Source organism: Aphis gossypii, unplaced genomic scaffold (genome assembly GCF_020184175.1).
Source record: "Aphis gossypii isolate Hap1 unplaced genomic scaffold, ASM2018417v2 Contig00322, whole genome shotgun sequence".
Lineage (NCBI taxonomy): Eukaryota > Metazoa > Arthropoda > Insecta > Hemiptera > Aphididae > Aphis > Aphis gossypii.
In genome coordinates, this window is record NW_026083065.1 from 150,758 (window position 1) to 169,561 (window position 18,804).

Here is an 18,804-nt window from a genome sequence, read left to right on the forward strand (position 1 = left end):
TTACTTTTAATTTTAACACATCGTCGTAAGAAGTTTAATATATTAATCATGTGTATTAACTGTAACACAATACGTCTGAGCACCATAATTATAATCAATATTATTGTAATGCACATAAATAATTAGTATAGGAATTGAATATTATATTGTTTAATAGTTTTAATGAAGAAATAATGAACGTATCGACGGTATCGTGTAGTACCTACTACTGTTCAAAATGAGGAATCTGATATTTTTGTTTCTACTAGTTATGAGTAAGTTTTATAGTATGATTAAAATATTTAGTTAATAAAAATAAAGATTCCAAATACTCTCCGAAGCTGTATATAAAACACGTGTTGTTAAAATATTTTTTCAGTATTTCAAAATTCGTTGGTAGAAGAATTGTTGACATCAATTTTATATTTCGCCAGATTTTTCAGTGTAGGCATAAAGGTGGATTTGATTGTACCTTTATGGATATGCAATGCATTTCTGAACGAAATCTTGGATTTTATTCTGAATGGGATTTTGAGTGCAAAATGTGTTTTACAAAATTTAAATTATGTTCTGAGCTTCAATCAGAGTCAGAGTACATTGCCATTAATAAAGCAGCTGTAAGTGGATCTATTGCAGTTGGTATACTGGTTATTCACAACTGGCAGAGTTTGCGGCATCTATTGACGTCCCTTGTATGACCAATTCTACGTATATAAAAACTGAAGCTAAGTTAACTGAATACATACAAGAAACATCATGGGATGAAATACGTTTAGCTGGTTTGTTTGTAGTACAAAATTAACTTTCATTAAATTAAAATTGTCTTATAAAACTTTACAATATATTAATTAAGGAGAGGAGGAAAAGAAAATAGCAATAATAGAAGGTAATATTGATAGTGATGGTATTCCAATGGTGACAGTTGTAGCTGACGGAGCTTGGTGTAAAAGAAGCTATAAAACTAAATATGATGCTCTTTCTGGTGTTGTAAGAAATTAATAACATATCTTTCATTTTAAGATTAGGCATTAGATTTAACTTAATAAAATTTTTACTTATAATTTCAAACTAGGCAACAATAATAGGTTACAATACCAAAAAAATTCTTTTTATTGGAATTAGAAATAGATACTGTGTCGTGTGTGAGCGTGCCAAAAATAAAAACACAATAGCATCCGAACACAGATGTTTTTTGAACTGGAAAGGTTCAGCAACTGGGATGGAGGCAGATGCTATTGCTGATGGCTTTTCAAAAAGTATTGAATTGCATGGGATTAAATTTAACAAACTTATTGGTATTTATTATTTAATCTATATATTATTTATGTTTAGTTAAGAAAAAAATTTTTTAATATTTTTATATTTACATGCTCTTTAAAAATACAATAGTAATAAATATGTATTTTTAAAACATAATATATTATAGGTGACGGTGACAGTTCAGTTTCTTCTCGTTTGAAACAAATAATGCCTTACGGTCCTAAATTTTTTGTAGAAAAAATAGAATGTAGAAACCATCTTTTGAGAAATTTAGGACAGAAATTATCTGGTCTAGTAAAAAATATAAAGTACCCAATCCATATCAGAACATTTTTGAATAACCAAGTAAAATTAAACAAATTTAGATCAGCTATAACTATGGCAGTACAATATAGAAAATCTTTAGGGGATTCCAATAACGAACAAGTTAAAGGTTAATCAATTAATATTTCATTATTATATTTTAATTTAGTACTTATTTCGAATGTTATACTTATAATTAAATAATTAATCTAATTTAGGCTTACGTGAAGATTTTTCAAATGGGCCTTATCACATACTTGGTCAACATACAAAATGTGCTAGTTATTTTTGCAAGGGTTCAAAAATAGGACAAATTAACCTTGTACCAGAAGCTGAAAAGTGTGGGTTGCTTCGTGAAATTAATCAAATATATTCAAGAATCATTGATAATGCACCAAGTTTATTGTTAGATGTTGATAATAATATCTGTGAGCAATTCAACAGTGTAATAAATAAACATTTGGCTGGAAAGCGAATCAATTTTTCCCAGAAAAATTCCTATAACAATCGCGTTGAGGCTGCCGTTGTATCTTTTAATACTTCTGGGAAGTATATAAGAAATGTTCATAAAAAAATTACAAATAAAAGTCCAGGTACATAAAAAATAAAAATATTGTTTGATTTAAATTTCATATAAAATTAAATATGGTTTTGGTCTGTTCAGGTTGTGTTTGTAAAAAATATTTAGGTTTTAAACAGAGAAGGCTACTTAACAACCGTAGAAGAAAATTACAATTTTCCACCATTAAGGTAAACAAAACAAAAATATCTACAGGTCCTGACGAAAACTATGGTCTAGCAGAGCCATTGGAAAATATCATGATAAATGAAGAACTAGAAAAAAAAAATCTGATTTTATAAGTTCATTATTAATGTCAATTGAAGCTCGGAAAAAATTAGAATTTAATACCAGAGATCAGTCTAATTCAACTTTATGGCATGTTGAACGTCGAAATCGCGTGACAGCATCAAATTTCGGTAGAATATGTAGAATGAGAAAAAATACATCATGCAAGGCTACTGTCTATGATATTCTTTATCAAAATACTACGTGTAAGGCTATGGAACATGGCAAACTAATGGAACCGTTAGCCAAAATTAGTTTTGAAAACTTAACCAACCATAAAATAGAAAACTGTGGTTTATTTGTAGATGAAGATATTCCTTATCTTGCAGCTACACCAGGTAAATATGAAATTATAATATAATTACTATGCAGTGACTTATACATAACTAGTTTAGCATATAGATTGGTATTATCTAATGTATTATATTTGTTTATTTTTCAGATGGTTTAATAGGTGATTCAGCAATTATAGAAATCAAATGCCCATACTCTGTAAAAGATTATTCTAATATACGAGACGCGATTTCAGATAAGAAGGTTATAAAATAAATTTAAAATTTTTTAAAAATTAAATATTCCTATATATGATTCTAGATACTATTTTTGTACTTGGAAAATGATGAAATAAAATTAAAAGTTCAAAGTTTATACTTCTATCAAGTTCAAGGTCAACTTAAAATTACAAAGAGGGATCTATGTTATTTCGTTATTCATACTGATTCTTGGACTCAAATTTTAAAAATTAAATTTGATTTGTCATTTTGGAAAACTAAAATGGAAGAACAATTGAAATTGTAATTAAAAAGAATATAATTTTTACCTATAATATTAACTGTTCAACATATTTAATACATTAATCAATTTGAATAGATATGTATTTTTTTTTTTTTAATTTTAGATTTTATATGGAATGTATGCTGCCCGAAATTGTGGACCCACTTTATCCAAAAAGGATGTTAAAGTCAGATATCAGAGAACCACACAGAATAATACAAGCTAATGCTGAGCAAAAAAAAAAATAATTAAAATATAGAACTATATAAAAAAAACAATTATAAGTAGTATGGTTTAGTCGGTTCTGTGACCCCCGTAAATCCGGTAAATCCGACTACCCCGCCCTCCCTATCGTGCGCGTGCCATGCCTATCACGGCCATGTCCCTCCATGTCGTGCTCGGCCTTACTCCTCCATGCCGTGCCCGGCCTTTCCCCTCCCCTCCATTCCAATACCTGCCCGGCCATGCCCCCTCCCATCCATTCCTATCCACTACATGCCCCCCCCCCCCGAAAATTATAAGTACTCGATACAATGTAAACAAAACTATTATCATCGCAATAGTTTAGGGCATAAATAAAGCAGAGTGGTGTGCGCAATATTGTCAGTAGTAATACATTCACTCTAGCAACGAGTCATTGTTCTCTGTACTTAAAATCATTTTTTTCACGTTTAAAAATAAATTTACAAGTGTTTCTAAACATGGCTGGCTCAATCACGGATAATGCAGCTATACACAAGAAAACCTTTACATATGTCCCACCAACTCCGCCTTCGGAGCTTATCGATTCTACTAACTATACGTTGAACTTCGTGAAACGTAAGTTTATACATATTGGGATCGATCCGACTGATATGTTCAGAGTGGCGGTGCATATAATAACACCATCACGTTATGTTAAAATTTCAACTGAGTTTCTAAAAAGAATATTTTCACTGATGGGTAATATCCTATCATTTATTTTGGAGCAGCCGGCGAAATATAAAAGAACCATTTTTCTCGAGACAGAGAATTTCAAGTTATTTAGCATGATGTATAGCGGTGAAAACTCCTTAGTAATAGAGTCCAAGATACACGACGGATGTCGAATTCTTTTAAATCGTACAGAACTCATACGACTTCACTACCTAGAATGGTGCATTTTCGAAACAATCGTACGAAAATCAACTATAATGCATCCAATCGTCTTAAAACAATTCAATATATTTACGAATTATATTGATGGTGAACTTTCCAAAGTGGAATCATTGCCGAGAACGAGTGAAGAAATGACTACGTTTATTAAAAATGTACGTGACGATCATATTATTGCAAGCAGTCCTAAACATGATGTTAATTTCATTAGTCAGCTCAAAATGTATGCATTAGCGCAATTAACTGAACACTGCATGCAACAATGGAATGGAGAAATGTCTCCAAAGGTATAACCAAATTTATTTATTCTATGTACATAAAGATTTAATCATTTATTTATTTTAGCCGTTTGATGGAAATTTAACAATCATTTCGCCGACCTCGCCAACTTCTGATTTACCTCCGAGCATCACGAAAGTCTACACATTTGACATGCATAAAGAAAAAGAAAATAATGCAAAGGTAATTTATAAAATAATAATATGGATACATAATTTATATATGAAAATATATTTTTTTTTTTCAGCCGTACGATTCATTTGACGGCATGCTGTCACTCGATGAAAATGATGGCCCCGATTTTTTCAACGTGCAAACCGTATCCGATGCAAACCACGCAACGTATGCAATGTTCCCAAGACCATTATGAGGAGTGTGGAAAATAACAAACTCTTTTTAATAATTAATTATACGATTAATAATTTATGCGAAATAAAAAGACATGATATTTATATAAAAAGTATTTTTTATTTTTAATAATAAGTTATACAATAAATATTTACATTGTTCTTACTTCACCATTAAATGGATTATAAGTTATAATCTGGTCATGTAATATTAAACAATACGCTGAGGTGGAGGCTGGAAACGCTTCTTCGGTCTCAATCTCAATCCTGAGGTCGACAGTCGAGGTTTTTACATCATCGTTCTGTCGGCTCATATCCACAACTATAATTGGTGATAGTTTTTTGAAATCCGATCGAGTCAATAGAGGTGTAACATTATCACGACCGTAGTAAGATTTCTGAAACTCGGCGTATGCGCGGTATAATGTAGCCATCTTGTTCTTAGTAAAGTCACTTTGGAAATCTTCGTAAGGGAATACCTCGGAATTCAAATAAACCTTCAAGTTTTTGATTTTACAATGATCGAAATATGACATTGCTTTACTCATACTGTTTTTCCTATCAGTCTGAAATCCGATTATAGCATATCGTGGTTTTTCTAATTTATTAGATGTTTTTACTTTCCACGAGTGCGATGTGTTTTGAGGGAGAAATGGGTATTCGCACAACTCCCACGATCTAAACGCACATTTTAAAGCTTTCTGACGGTTACTACTTACTACTTTCAACAGCTGTATTTTTTCTCTGTCGCTGACCTTGACTATGGGCATTCTCCACAATATTTTCGTGATATTTATCTTAACGTCTTTTAGCTTAGGTGCGTCTAGGACAACGTCATTATTTTTATATGCTTAACCGCATTTATATCTATTGAAGCTCTATTTAATATCAATTGTTGATTGCAGTTTATTAAAATACGTTTATAGTCCTCGCAAAAACCAAACAAATCCTTAAGATTAATACACCCGTTGAACATACCGCTCTCAATAAAATCTTTATTAAAATTTTTTATATCATCGTCCCAGGCAGCGTTATAGCGTGACACTATGTCCGATTTATTATACGAACAGTATCCTTTCAATGTTGTAGTTATACCTGGGTTAGCAAGTTTCTGAATTTGAATCCCGTTCAGTTCATATTTCATTTCGGAAAAAAGAAATGCTAGTCCATTGTTTATAAATCGAATTTCATCTGTTATTTCAGCAGGTTTGGTTATTGTCCCCTCGATATAGATATAACTTTCACATGGTAGAGTATACGACTCTGTGTTATGCAAGGCAATACGCACTTCGTCATTATTAGAGAGGGCAGATGTTGAATAAGGGAGAAAAGAATGATAATCAATTTGAGTTATCCTACAATCGTCGACATACCCAGCCGACACGTCTAAATACATATCATCCATATTAAACAGCGTTTAGTGATTGTAGAAATGCTAAGTTTTCAGCTGTTAGGTCACCTTTAGAGTATTTAAAATTTCGTTTCTTCTTCTTCTTTAGACTTGTTGCCTTGATAATGTCGTCGACTCGACTAGCAGGTTTTTCGTATACTCGAGTATTTATATTATAAAACTGTAAACCCATTTTATCATAAGTCCTTGATTAATAATCGTATTGATACTGGTTCTCCACGTAGATCGATTAACTCGTTGTCCTGATTTTTTAAAGTTATCTCCGCATGCGTGATAGATGAACAATTGATTGAATAAAAAACCAAATGCGTCGGATTCTCTATTACTTTATAGCCTGGGGGGACATTCGGATAAAACTCATGTATTGTATGACACTGCTTTCCGTTATTGAATGAGCCCGCAACCAGGTTTGATTCGATATATATACAGTTTGTTTTTGTAATATTTACCAACTTATCCGATTGATGCTTAACATTAGCATTATATATATGTTTTTCAAAACCTAACAGCTCACCTATATTATTAGGCATGGATAAATCTATAGATACATTGCATAGCATTTCACATTTTAACGAGTTATTATTCCCCTTTAACTCAAACGATATCTGGGTATCAGTTAGCATATGCTTTATTACCGCCTCGATTTCGCTCAACTCATAAGAACCCGTAGGTAATGAGTAGATGAGATTTGTTGTTTTCTCACTCTTTCCTTCGTAATATATGAAACCAATTTGATTACACTTATCGTTTATATTAGGGATAGAATTATTAGTCTGAAAGCCCAACAGACAAATCTTAGCATTTTTACTGACTTCTATCGGTGGGAAAAAGTCACAAGATAATTCACTAGAGTTACCGTTTAACGTTATAGTGTACATGATAAAAACTTTAGACATAGATGACCGCAGTTTGTTGTATTGTATTTCTGATGTCTATCGTAATTATATTCAATATTACAATCACTAAAATATTTCTGTAATTCTAGCGGTGGAGGTAAATTTCCAAAGCTATCGTAATATTTAACTTGTTTGCCGATTTTTTTATACGCTACCCAATGAGTTCCACCACCATTCTCATCATCCAGATTAACTATAGCTGATTCTTTATGTTTATAATGTAAAGGCAACTTGTCTCTGGAAAATACTCCAATGAAATGAGGTATTTTCAACAAGTCAATATATTTTATAATCTCATAATCATACAAAGCTCTGTCGGGTAACGTATCAATTAGTTTTTTGCGACTTTCATGGATTTCCTCACCACTGACCCACCTTTATACGGTGCAAGGTATAAGCCTTTACCTTTTACGATTTTATAAGAACTCCCCTTGTATGGCGTGAGGTATAAACCCTTACATAATTTGAATAGGGATGTTTTTATCGGATTTTAAATCATTCACTACTTTTACTATACTACCAATACCACCAGTTAGCGCACCTAATGCAGATAAACCGGCAAATATAGGTATTAATGGTAAAACACCACCCTTTTTAGGAATCGGTATAATTCTAGGCGTTTTAGTTTTCTTTGTTTTCGATTTTTTAGCCGCTGTCAGGCACGTTCTAATTAATTTAGTTATATTCTTTTCCGTCGTTTTATTTTTGATAGCGTTTTTAGCAGCTGCAACCATTTGTTTAAATCCACAACCGGCCCCCATCTTGCGCTTGACTTTCATAGCTGTAGTAACTAACCAGGATGCAGCTTTCTCCTTAATTCCACTGTTTTTAGATTTAAACACTTCCCAAGCTTGATTTTCCAATATTTCATCGGCCTTATGTCTATCAGCTATTGAATTACTTCTATCATACGCGATATCATGAGCTCTAGCCAACTCGTCTAGACTGTTTACGCCTCGATCACCACGCGCCAGCCTTTCTTTTAATTTCGTACCCGGACCGGCGAATCTAAATGCAAACCCAAAATTTAGTTAGGATTTAATAATGTAATGTAGCGACTTACCTATAACCGGGTAAATGTAATTCCACCGGTAAATGGTTTATTACTGAGTTAACAAGGCCTGAACCCCTATTGGTGTTTCGTTTACGAACGTGAGACATCGTGTGACGCTATCGTAGACAGTACATCCGTATTTATACCGATATAAAATGCGTTTTATCGAGCAAGAGAAAAAACTTCGAATATATAACATCGATACCCCTGATACAGTACAGTATAGGCATGGCGAGTTATTTCCAAACACGATACGCTCGCTAGTATTGGGGAGTTCGGGTTGCAGTAAGACGAATTTGATATATTTTCTACTCGTCGATGAAAACGGGCTTCGATTTGAAAACGTTTACATATACTCTAAAACGCTGGAACAACCGAAATATAAATTACTAAAGCGTATAATTGATGGTATTGATGGAATTAACATTTTCACGTTTTTCGAGAATGATAAAGTCATTACACCTGAAAAAGTATTACCAAACTCTATATTTATCATGGATGATGTCATCGGAGAACAGCAGGGCGTTATAAGGGAATATTTTTCCAGGGGTAGACATAATAAAGTAGATATATTCTATCTAGCTCAGAGTTATTCAAAAGTACCCAAACAACTGATACGTGATAACGCTAATTTAATAGTATTGTTCAAACAAGACGAAACTAATTTAAAACATGTTTATAATGAACACTGTTCTGGTGATATGTCATATATTCAATTCAAACAATTTTGCACCGTGTGCTGGAATCGTGATAGGTTTGCATTTGTAGTCATTTGTAAAGATAGCGAACGCGATAGCGGGCGTTACCGATTTGGGTTTGATACGCACGTGGTTATATAAGACGATGTTTATAGTGAATAAATATCATTTAAAACGCAATCATGAAGGTGGAAAGTAATATATTAGAGGAGTTGGTACGGGCTAAGGAAAGTATAAAACGTAAATATACTACGTTAAAAACTGGTGAAGCTAATGTTCAACAGTTAATGACGCAAACATTTAAACCCATTATAGATCCTTTAACTAAAATTTCGAATACACGTGATTTATACAATAATCAAACTAGGAAAGAAGATGTTAGAATAGATTCTGAAATAATTAATACTAATGAGAGTAATAATTATGATAATTATCAACTGGAGATTGAAAATTGGTTTCAATCAAAAGATATAGATAAAACATTTGGTCCGAAAAAAATTGTAAACAACGATATCACCTTGGGCGATAAAGAAGTGAAATTCGCTCGAAACGTAATAATCATTGATGAGACTACTTATCCAACAACCTCGGGTCTTATTCAATTATTATTTCTGAAAAATCCACTTGTTTATACTGATAACGATTTGAAGATATATAAATCGATATTAATTCAAACGTCAGCGCATTTAACTTCAGGTGGTTTAAAAATTAGAAATACTACTTGTAAAAAATATAAAAATATTATAAGTAAATTATTCCCCACTTCTGGTGGTGGTGGTGGTGGTGGTGGTGGTGGCTTGTCCATGAAATTACAGAAAAATAACTTAGTTTACTGGGATAACCCGAACGAGTTAGTTGATAGACTTCGATTACTTCTAGCGTCGAAATCAGCTGGTAATACAGGTGTTTCCAATGAAATAATATCTATTTTTGAGGAATTACGTGAGGTAGGGTTAATTAAACGAATTCCTAATGTCTAAACGTGAAATCGCCATTGAACTCCACAAACCGTCACGGAAAAATTTCACGAGGCGTAGAGTTAACATATATGGAAAAAATGATTTGTGGCAAGCCGACTTGGTTGAAATGATACCATATTCGAGAAAAAATAATGGTTATAAGTATATTTTATGCGTAATTGATTGTTTTACTAAACTCGCATGGGCTCTACCTCTGAGGACGAAATCCGGTAAAGAAGTCACTAGTGCTATGTCTAAAATATTACGCAACCGATCACCAAAACTCTTGCAATTGGATAACGGGAAAGAATTTTATAACAAGACATTCGACGAGTTGATGGGTAAATATAACATACACAAATATTCTACATACAGTATCACGAAAGCATGTATTGTCGAGCGCTTCAATCGTACGTTAAAAGAAAAAATGTTTAGAGAGTTTACTGCGCGGGGCTCTCACGAATGGATTTCTATTTTACCGAGATTGCTGTTAGAGTATAATAATTCGAGGCACAGAACTATCGGAATGACGCCACTGCAAGCAGATGCCAACCCGCTTACAGTGGAAATAAGACAGCGTGAAATTAATAATGTAAAAATTAAATTCAAAGTAGGCGATAACGTGCGGATTAGCACTCAAAAAGGGGTGTTTACAAAAGGTTATTTACCAAACTGGTCTACGGAAATATTTGAAATTATTAAAATAAATAAAACATTGCCCGTTACTTATCAGTTGCAAGATTATACGGGCAAACCGATCGCCGGGTGTTTTTATTCCGAGGAAATACATAAAACTAATCACCGAAATGAATATTTAATCGAGAAAATTATACGTAGAAAGGGCAATCAAGTGTTTGTCAAGTGGTTGGGATTTGACGCGTCACATAATAGTTGGATAAAAGCCGGTGACCTTAAACTGTGAAAAATCATTTCAGTAGTTTAATACATTTCATATGGATAAGATGTTTATTGATGATGGATATTTTCAATAACTCGGTAGATGCACGCAGAAAAAATACCGTTTCCCACCTACAATCGAGTAACAAAACAATTGTATATGATGTAAAGCTACTGAAAACGGAAATAGTTAACCTGAAAAACAATATTTCAACTCTTCAAGAACGGATAAAATCATCGGAAGATAGTATACGGCAAAATAATAAGTCTCTATTGGACTCTGAAAGTCGTGTAATAACGCAAAAATAAAGAAATTAATAATATGAATATTAGTATTAGTAAAAATATTAATATGTGATTAATATTTTTATTTTTAAAAGTTATGTTTTGATTTAAGCGAAGTAGTTTAAATAAATTGTATCGGCAATCACAAGGGACACAAGCCTTGGATGATTGCCTCAAATATATTTATAAGTTATTAGAAATTTATCGATTATTTTAGCCTATGTTTTATCACTCTAAATTTGCGGAATCACCTTCCTCCTGATGGTCGGAGGGTTCTCGAGGTCGAGCTTCGAGAACGATCAAGTAAACTCTATAATATTATTATTGTTTAAATATGGATGCGCATGCACCTTACCTTGTCCGCAGCTGTCTATGGTTGCAGTCGACGTAACAAGGATAGAATTTATTAAATATTTTAGCACTCAAGAAAGAAATAACTAAACACTTTGACGAATTTCGTTATAGAAAAAAGAAACAGTAAAGTTGTCGTAGGCAATGTCCTTTGAGTGGTTGCGAGTAAGTCTGCTGTGCTCCTGCACTTGTCTGTCTGGGTGGTGCTCATGCACTTATATGTTTTGGATGTGCTCATGCACTTCTCGCTATGGAGGGTGCTCATGCACTGGTGAGAGGAGACGATTTTGGTCAGGCCCGCCAGAGTCATCGGCGGCCCGATCAAAGGTGTCGGTGTCCCCAAAGAAAATTGTCTTTTTCCCTGGTGAAAGCGACCCTGACCGGACCATCCCCCGTCTCCGGCGGCACATGAAAGAAGTTGCATGTGTTGCGCTGTACCGTTATAATCCCGTACAGTGTCCTGTACGCGACTAGATAATAGGAATCGTTCCAATCACCAGTGACATGATTTATTGGGGTTATTTTAGATTTTATTACATGCGTACGACAACTCGACCGTTATATATTTTATTAAATGAAAATAACGAATTTACAAAATTTATGATATGTAAATTTGAGCATATCATTACAGTCGTATTTCACAGCTATTCGATAATTATTCAGAGACCGCTACGTCGATCGGTATTACCAAGGGAGACGTTATTCGTGTTATCGATACAATTAGTCATATAACTCAGGAATTGGAGGAAAATTCTCTTTCGGAACACGGCTTGTTTATTGCACAGCTACACACACGTTTGAAGATTGTCGAGGAAAGTTATATTAAAAAAAAAAAGTTAATTACACTTAAACGAATCGGATCCGAGTTGTACTAGCGCTACTAACACTAAAATATACATATTATCGCGATATGTATAACACACACATATCTACGTATATACTTATATAAATACGTGATATCGGGAAACAATTTCAGTTGACCTTTATACACAATTGTGTTTGCTAGTCCTCACACTAACAATGTCATCGTCGGCTATTGTGGACATTCAGTGCGTTCTCGGTGCCGGCAATAAATACATGATAAAAGAAATGTCTGTAGTCGACACGGCGGAAACCTGGGCGAGCCAACACTGGATTTTTAAAAATTCAAACTCTAAACAGGACGACAAGAGCCGGAAAACTAATAAATGGCTCGAACGTAATTATCATCAACTATCCACGGGAGATGGTGATGTCGAGTACGAAGAAGTGGGCAGAATATTGAATTCACTGAAATTCGACTGCATTTACGTGAAGGGCGAGCAGAAAAAACAACTTCTCACGGAATATATACCACACGTCGCCGTAGTCAACATCGAAGACTTGGGTTGTCCTAGATTGGATCAAATATGTGATGGTGATGTGACTCTACCCCACTGTATTTTTCATATGGAGTTTAATCCTAAACAATGTACATTCTACAAAGTTTATGCCATACGTAAATGGTTCAGACATAACTCTTAAAAATATGTATTTTAATTCTACGTATGGTGCACGATGACTTTCGGCACGGCCGCAGCACAGCCAGTCACGGCATGGCCATTCACGGCACGGCCATTCACTGCACGGCCACTCACGGCACGGCCATTCACGGACACTCACGGTACGGTCTGGCATTGATATACTGTGCCGACTCAACATGGGATTCAGTTTAATATTAATGTATATAATTACTAGCGTGTACAATTATAAATTTATATTTTATTTAAATAAACATAATTATAATACAACAATGGGTGTATTTTTATTTTCATTATTATTCACATTGGTATAATATAATATACAAAATATAATATCACGCGCGTAGCGTGTAATGGCCGTACGCGCGCGTACGAATCCGACCGTCAGCAACAACACGTTTGTCGTCGAAACGATTAAGGGTCATTTTCATGGTCTTAATCGTTTTGACGCGGTGCTCGAACGATCGGATCGATACGTTTTCCCTATACGGTGTGTACGGTGCGTACGTGGGAAGTGGTATCGGAGTGAATTTCACGCCGGCAATGGCGGCGGTGCTAGCTGCCGCGGCATTCCCGTGTATCGTGTCGACGACCGATCGGGCCATCAGACGCGCACGCCGTCTCATCTCCACGTCCTTCCACTCATGGTCGTCGCCGAAGTCACCGTCGTCGAAATCGTCGTCGTCCGTGCCTAGCTCCTCGCTTTCGTCACCGTCACCAGCGTCGTCGTCGTCCTCGAACAGACAGCGCTTGTGGTCCTCGAACGTCATGTGATTTCGGACCACATGCTCTCGAATCCCCTTGGCCACAAGTTTTTCGTCCCCCTCGATTTTGTACGCGTAAGATTTCGCGCGGAGTGCGATGAATTCGTACATAGTACGCCCAGCCGTTTCGTCCTTGAACAATCCCGGTATTTTCTTACGCGTACCGACGTAGCAGGGGTGGGTGACGGGGAGATTCGAGGTGTCCATACGTTCGAGGAGTGCGGGGTTGTCCACCAGGTCCTTGTAGAAATCCTCCGTATGGATTCGATAGATCAGGGAGTCTATAAATAGGCATTACATACGTTATATATTATATGGGGTGTAAATAATATTATTTATTATTTTTTGTAAATAGGTACCTGTATCCATGTACAACAGTCTAATCGAATCGTTATAGTGCCGCCGCATCACATTGTAATGGTAATCATACATTAACTCCTTGCTTATTTCCAGGACGGCGAACCCTACGTATATAGGCTTGAAGAAACGTATGTCACTCATTTGCAAGGATACGGCGGCCAGATTCTCAGTGTATGTGGTAACGTGTTTGAAGGTGGGCTTGTTTATGAGTTTACGCATTCGTCGGGGACAGGACACCAATTCTATGGAAATACGGTTTCGAACGCATTCCATAGTTTTCCCTGAAAATTCATATAATAATATTATAGTATACAATGATAGTGTGTATGTATGTGTGAGTGTAATAACGACAGACTAATATTATATCGTTGAGATATACGTATTTACCGAACACAGCGTTGTTCAACAGTTTAAAGAAATCACGTTCAAATGCGTTGCCAGCCTTCTTTCTCATCTCCGTATTCAGATCGATAAGTAGTATGAAATAGCCGATTCTGGATCCCCCCCGCTTCACCACCCCCCGCCCATAAACGCGGCAGGTTGCGGCAGGCTGCGGCAGGCTGTGCGGCAGGCTGTGCGGCAGGTTCTACGTCACGACCACTACCCCCCGCGCGTATCGTGGCCCTATACCCCGCCCCGCCCCTATCCCCACCCCGCCCCACCACTATCCCCGCCCCACCCCGCGCGTATCGTGACCCTGTCCTCACCCCGCCCCGCGCGTATCACGACCCTATCCCCACCCCACCCCGCGCGTATCATGACCCTATCCCCACCACGCCCCGCTACCCGGCAATCCCCGCGGCCCAGGTCGCGGCACACCCCCCGCCCCAGCGTGCCGCCGCCGCCGCGTATCGTGGCCCTATACCCTACCCCGCCCCGCTACCGCGGCAAGCCGCGCCACCCCGTTACGTCATACATACTATATACATACTATATACATACATACATACATACATACTATATACATACTATATACATACATACATACTATATACATACATACATACTATATACATACATACATACATACCTATATATATATATATATATATATATATATACCTAGCGTATTTCCACGTGCATGAGGATACTGCGGCGCCCTACATCATTGACCTTCAAACATAGCCATATAACAGTGGTTCCCACCCTTTTTGGATTCGTCACACACTATTATACGTATATGCATTCATATCTATTACATTTACCAGGATACCGGGTTAAACACTATAATGTGCTTTATTATATATATATAAAATTTGTCATTTATTCAACCAACATACATAATATTATATAAGTTAATCATACAGTATTATAATGAACATTTGGTATATAATATAATATGTTATCCGACGACATCATACGATTCTGTTTTACATTGGCGTTTATGAATCGCATTTTTAGCATTCTCAATAAATTGTGCGCCCTTATATAACAATACATAAACGCATTCGGGATTGTGCATGGCGTGTTGTTGCCAAACTTCGTCATTTTTCTCCCATTCTGATAGTAATAGACCGCAGTAGTAGCATTGAACCAAGTCTCCCGTCCCACTGTAAGTGAATCCGCATTCGGCGAGCGAATACTTATCTTGATATGAGCGAAGAGGATGCGAATCGAATGTTTTCAACCTTGATAGAAAAGTTGAATACTCGGGATATTCTGGGACTGAGTTCTCCTGTACCGTCCACACTAGTGTCTGACAATCGACGTTACATTTTAATAAATTCATGTTTGTAATAGAGCGTTTAAAATAATTGTGTATTTTAAAACGTAAATAATACAGTGTAACGACGGTTAACATGTAGAAAGACACTCCTGTCTCGTACGATGCCTTGAGAGTAACTGCAGCTGCTGCTGCTGCTGCTGCTGGCTGTGCAGTTCGTAGGCATTGCAAAGAGATAATAAATACAAATTAAAATAACAAAATAGTATTATCTACATCGTTATCAACTCCACAGTTGTGTTATCGTTGTGTGTTATCGTCAAACGCGGTAATGTTATGTAACACACATGTCCTTACTGTGATTTAAAATTAAGCACCCCCCATTACCACCACCACCACCACCACCAGCACTACCCCCGCTATTCGCCCCTAGTGGTCAAATATTCCTAAGACATTTACATATAATACTTAGGAATATCGAGCGGGACTTGACGCTGTCGTACATGATTTCTAGTCAGTGAGTTACCAGTGTCCGTCAACGACGTGTATACTTGTATTTTTTTTTAAACTGTAGACGTGTTTAATTTTTCCAAAATGTTTAACTGTGCGATATGTGGAAAAGTGTACGTTTATAAGCGTGATCTGAACAGACACGCTAAAATCCACGACGGATCAAAGAATACGTGTGGGATTTGCCGCAAGACATTCACTCGGAGGAACGCACTCAGTATTCATGTACAAAATTCCCATAGTAAGTACATTGAATATTTGCTTTAACTCGGGGTTATTAATTAAATTATTTTAAAAATAGAAATTGCAAAAAATACACCAGAATTCGAGAACGCCGTTCAAATAACTGGTGCAATTGGTAAATAATGTTTTTCCCCTATTAATTATAATAATATCGACAATATTTTAATATCTTAATTGTCCGTATTAGTTCGTGATACAGTAATAAACTGGGCACCCCCTGCAGCGACACCACCGCCACCGCCATCACCACATGCTGACCCAGTTTCCCTATCTCCAGAGCCTTTCTCAAATAGTCATACAACGGTAACATCTTCCCCGCTTCAGCCCTCATCATACGAGCGGATGCCGGCCATCACGTGCCGACCTACCGTACACCCGCCTCTCGTCACAGACACTTCCGACCCCACCTCCGCTGCCGTCAATGCCGTGCACAATAGATCGGGTCCAGCGCCATCGCCTCCGCCCGTACAGCAATGCGTAAACCATGTCGAAAATAGTCGAAAAAATATTAAGCGGAAAAAAGGTCGCATGAATACGGTTAATACGTCGGGCTTTATCGAAATCGAGTCATCGCTAAATCGGACGGTGGTATGGTATTTCAGGAAAAATGTAGAAAACATCCCCAGTTACCGTGCTTTCCTCCATGCGATAGAGGGCGAATTGGTGGAAAAATTACGCGAATGCGTACGCGATCACCCGATAAAATATAATCTTAAACTAGAGGCCACCTACCTCGTGCCTAACGTGGATAATACCGCACAAAATCGTGCGTTTAAAACGTCGGCCAGGGAATTGTTTGTGCATAGTAATATCGACGGTTTAGTAGATCGAGATTTTACGACGCTACTCGCCGAAGAAGACGCGTATCAAGGTAAAGGCAGCGGCTTCGCTTTATCGAGCATCGACGGTTTACTTTTAGGAGTGTACGAATACACACCTATGGGGGGCTCCTCCTTTCTACCACTGCCTGCGAGTATCGCGAAACGAAAGGCTGTGATAAATCCGGAAAATATCGATGAGAATTGTTTCAAATGGGCGGTGCTTGCGAAACACGTTCGGGGCAATAACCGCGGGCGCGTAAACGCAAAATATTTTAACGAAGAACACCGCTATGATTTTTCAGCACTGTCCGCCCCCACCCCCGTCTCGCAGATTAAATTATTTGAGAGGTCAAATCCCGGTACTTCCGTAAACGTTTACGGCGTACGAAATTGTAGAAATAAAAATAAAAATAAAAATTCGACATCGCAGTCGGCCGTGTATCCCTTGCGTGTTGTAGACTCTGAGAGCGAAAACCATTTTGACTTGTTGTTGCTAAACGGTGGCAAGGAAGGTAAAAAAAATCATTACGCGTTAATAACAAATTTTTCTAGGCTCGTTAGTCGGCAAAAAAATAATCGTGAGCATCGTTATACACATGTAAAAAATGCTTTACCACTTTCGACGACCAGCCTCTAAAATACAAACTACACGGTGAGCAGGCGCTGGCTAGGCATCGTTTGACATGTGGCACGCACAAACCCGTATTGCCTCTGTTGCCTAAAGAGGGGGACACGCTCGAGTTCAACTCGTGGCGGAAAACAGAGCGTCTACCGTTTGTGGTGTATGCAGACTTCGAGGCGTTACTTTTGAAGTCGTCACAAAAATATGGGACTAATACCGAGGTGATGCACAAACACCATCCTATGAGCTACGGGTACCTAGTTGTTGCGGCGGAGGGGGTACCGGTAGAGTTATTTGAACAGTTTGGCATTCCGAGAGCCCCGGTCATTTTCCGTGGGTCGGTAACCGAAGACGATGTGGCCAAGAGATTTGTCCGCGACGTTCTCAATGTGGCTGAGCGAATATGTAATTTGTACAAGACGGTCAATGTACCCATTATTATGAGTGATGTGGATTGTCGCCTGCATGCAGACAAGATGTCGTGTGACTTGTGCAAGGCGAAATTTACCAAACGTAACTGTAAAGTTGCACATCATGACCACCTTTCCGGTCGTTTTTTAAAAACGTTATGCAACACGTGTAACTTGAAATTAAAAACGCCCAAGTTTGTGCCGTGCTTTTTTCATAATCTTTCAAATTACGATGCACACTTTATCGTTGAGAATATGCCTAGTTGTGATAAAGCGATTTCTGTGATAGCGAGTAGTGAAGAAAAGTTTATCACGTTCACTAAATACATAAACAATACGTTCTCCGTCAAGTTTATCGATACGTGCCGATTCATGGCATCGAGTTTGGCAAACTTGGCGGAGAACCTAACGACCGCGAACTTTGAAAAGTTCCGATAA

The 18,804-nt window shown here is 37.0% G+C and overlaps 4 protein-coding genes across 4 annotated transcripts; 3 read left to right on the forward strand and 1 right to left on the reverse strand.

The window, feature by feature from the left end:
- Nucleotides 1-1,435: 1,435 nt before the first annotated feature.
- Nucleotides 1,436-2,722, forward strand: LOC126553768 (uncharacterized). Its single transcript, XM_050208885.1, has 3 exons — nucleotides 1,436-1,672; nucleotides 1,761-2,135; nucleotides 2,207-2,722. Exons 1-3 carry the CDS (start codon nucleotides 1,447-1,449, stop codon nucleotides 2,401-2,403), a joined length of 798 nt encoding a protein of 265 aa, XP_050064842.1. The 5' UTR covers nucleotides 1,436-1,446; the 3' UTR covers nucleotides 2,404-2,722.
- Nucleotides 2,723-3,668: 946 nt separating this feature from the next.
- Nucleotides 3,669-5,625, forward strand: LOC126553770 (uncharacterized). The gene is made up of 3 exons (XM_050208886.1): nucleotides 3,669-4,584; nucleotides 4,643-4,759; nucleotides 4,824-5,625. Exons 1-3 carry the CDS (start codon nucleotides 3,865-3,867, stop codon nucleotides 4,944-4,946), a joined length of 960 nt encoding a protein of 319 aa, XP_050064843.1. The 5' UTR covers nucleotides 3,669-3,864; the 3' UTR covers nucleotides 4,947-5,625.
- A 7,683-nt stretch (nucleotides 5,626-13,308) lies between these two features.
- LOC126553752 (uncharacterized) lies at nucleotides 13,309-14,527 on the reverse strand. Its single transcript, XM_050208871.1, has 3 exons — nucleotides 14,485-14,527; nucleotides 14,097-14,378; nucleotides 13,309-14,018 (listed from the first exon to the last, which is right to left on the reverse strand). The coding sequence occupies exons 2-3, from the start codon at nucleotides 14,368-14,370 to the stop codon at nucleotides 13,309-13,311; spliced, it is 984 nt and encodes a 327-aa protein (XP_050064828.1). The 5' UTR covers nucleotides 14,371-14,378; nucleotides 14,485-14,527.
- Nucleotides 14,528-16,756: 2,229 nt separating this feature from the next.
- LOC126553753 (uncharacterized) lies at nucleotides 16,757-18,804 on the forward strand. Its single transcript, XM_050208872.1, is given in 2 exon segments — nucleotides 16,757-17,927; nucleotides 17,930-18,804. Coding segments are annotated over 2 exon segments (1,947 nt in total). The 5' UTR covers nucleotides 16,757-16,855.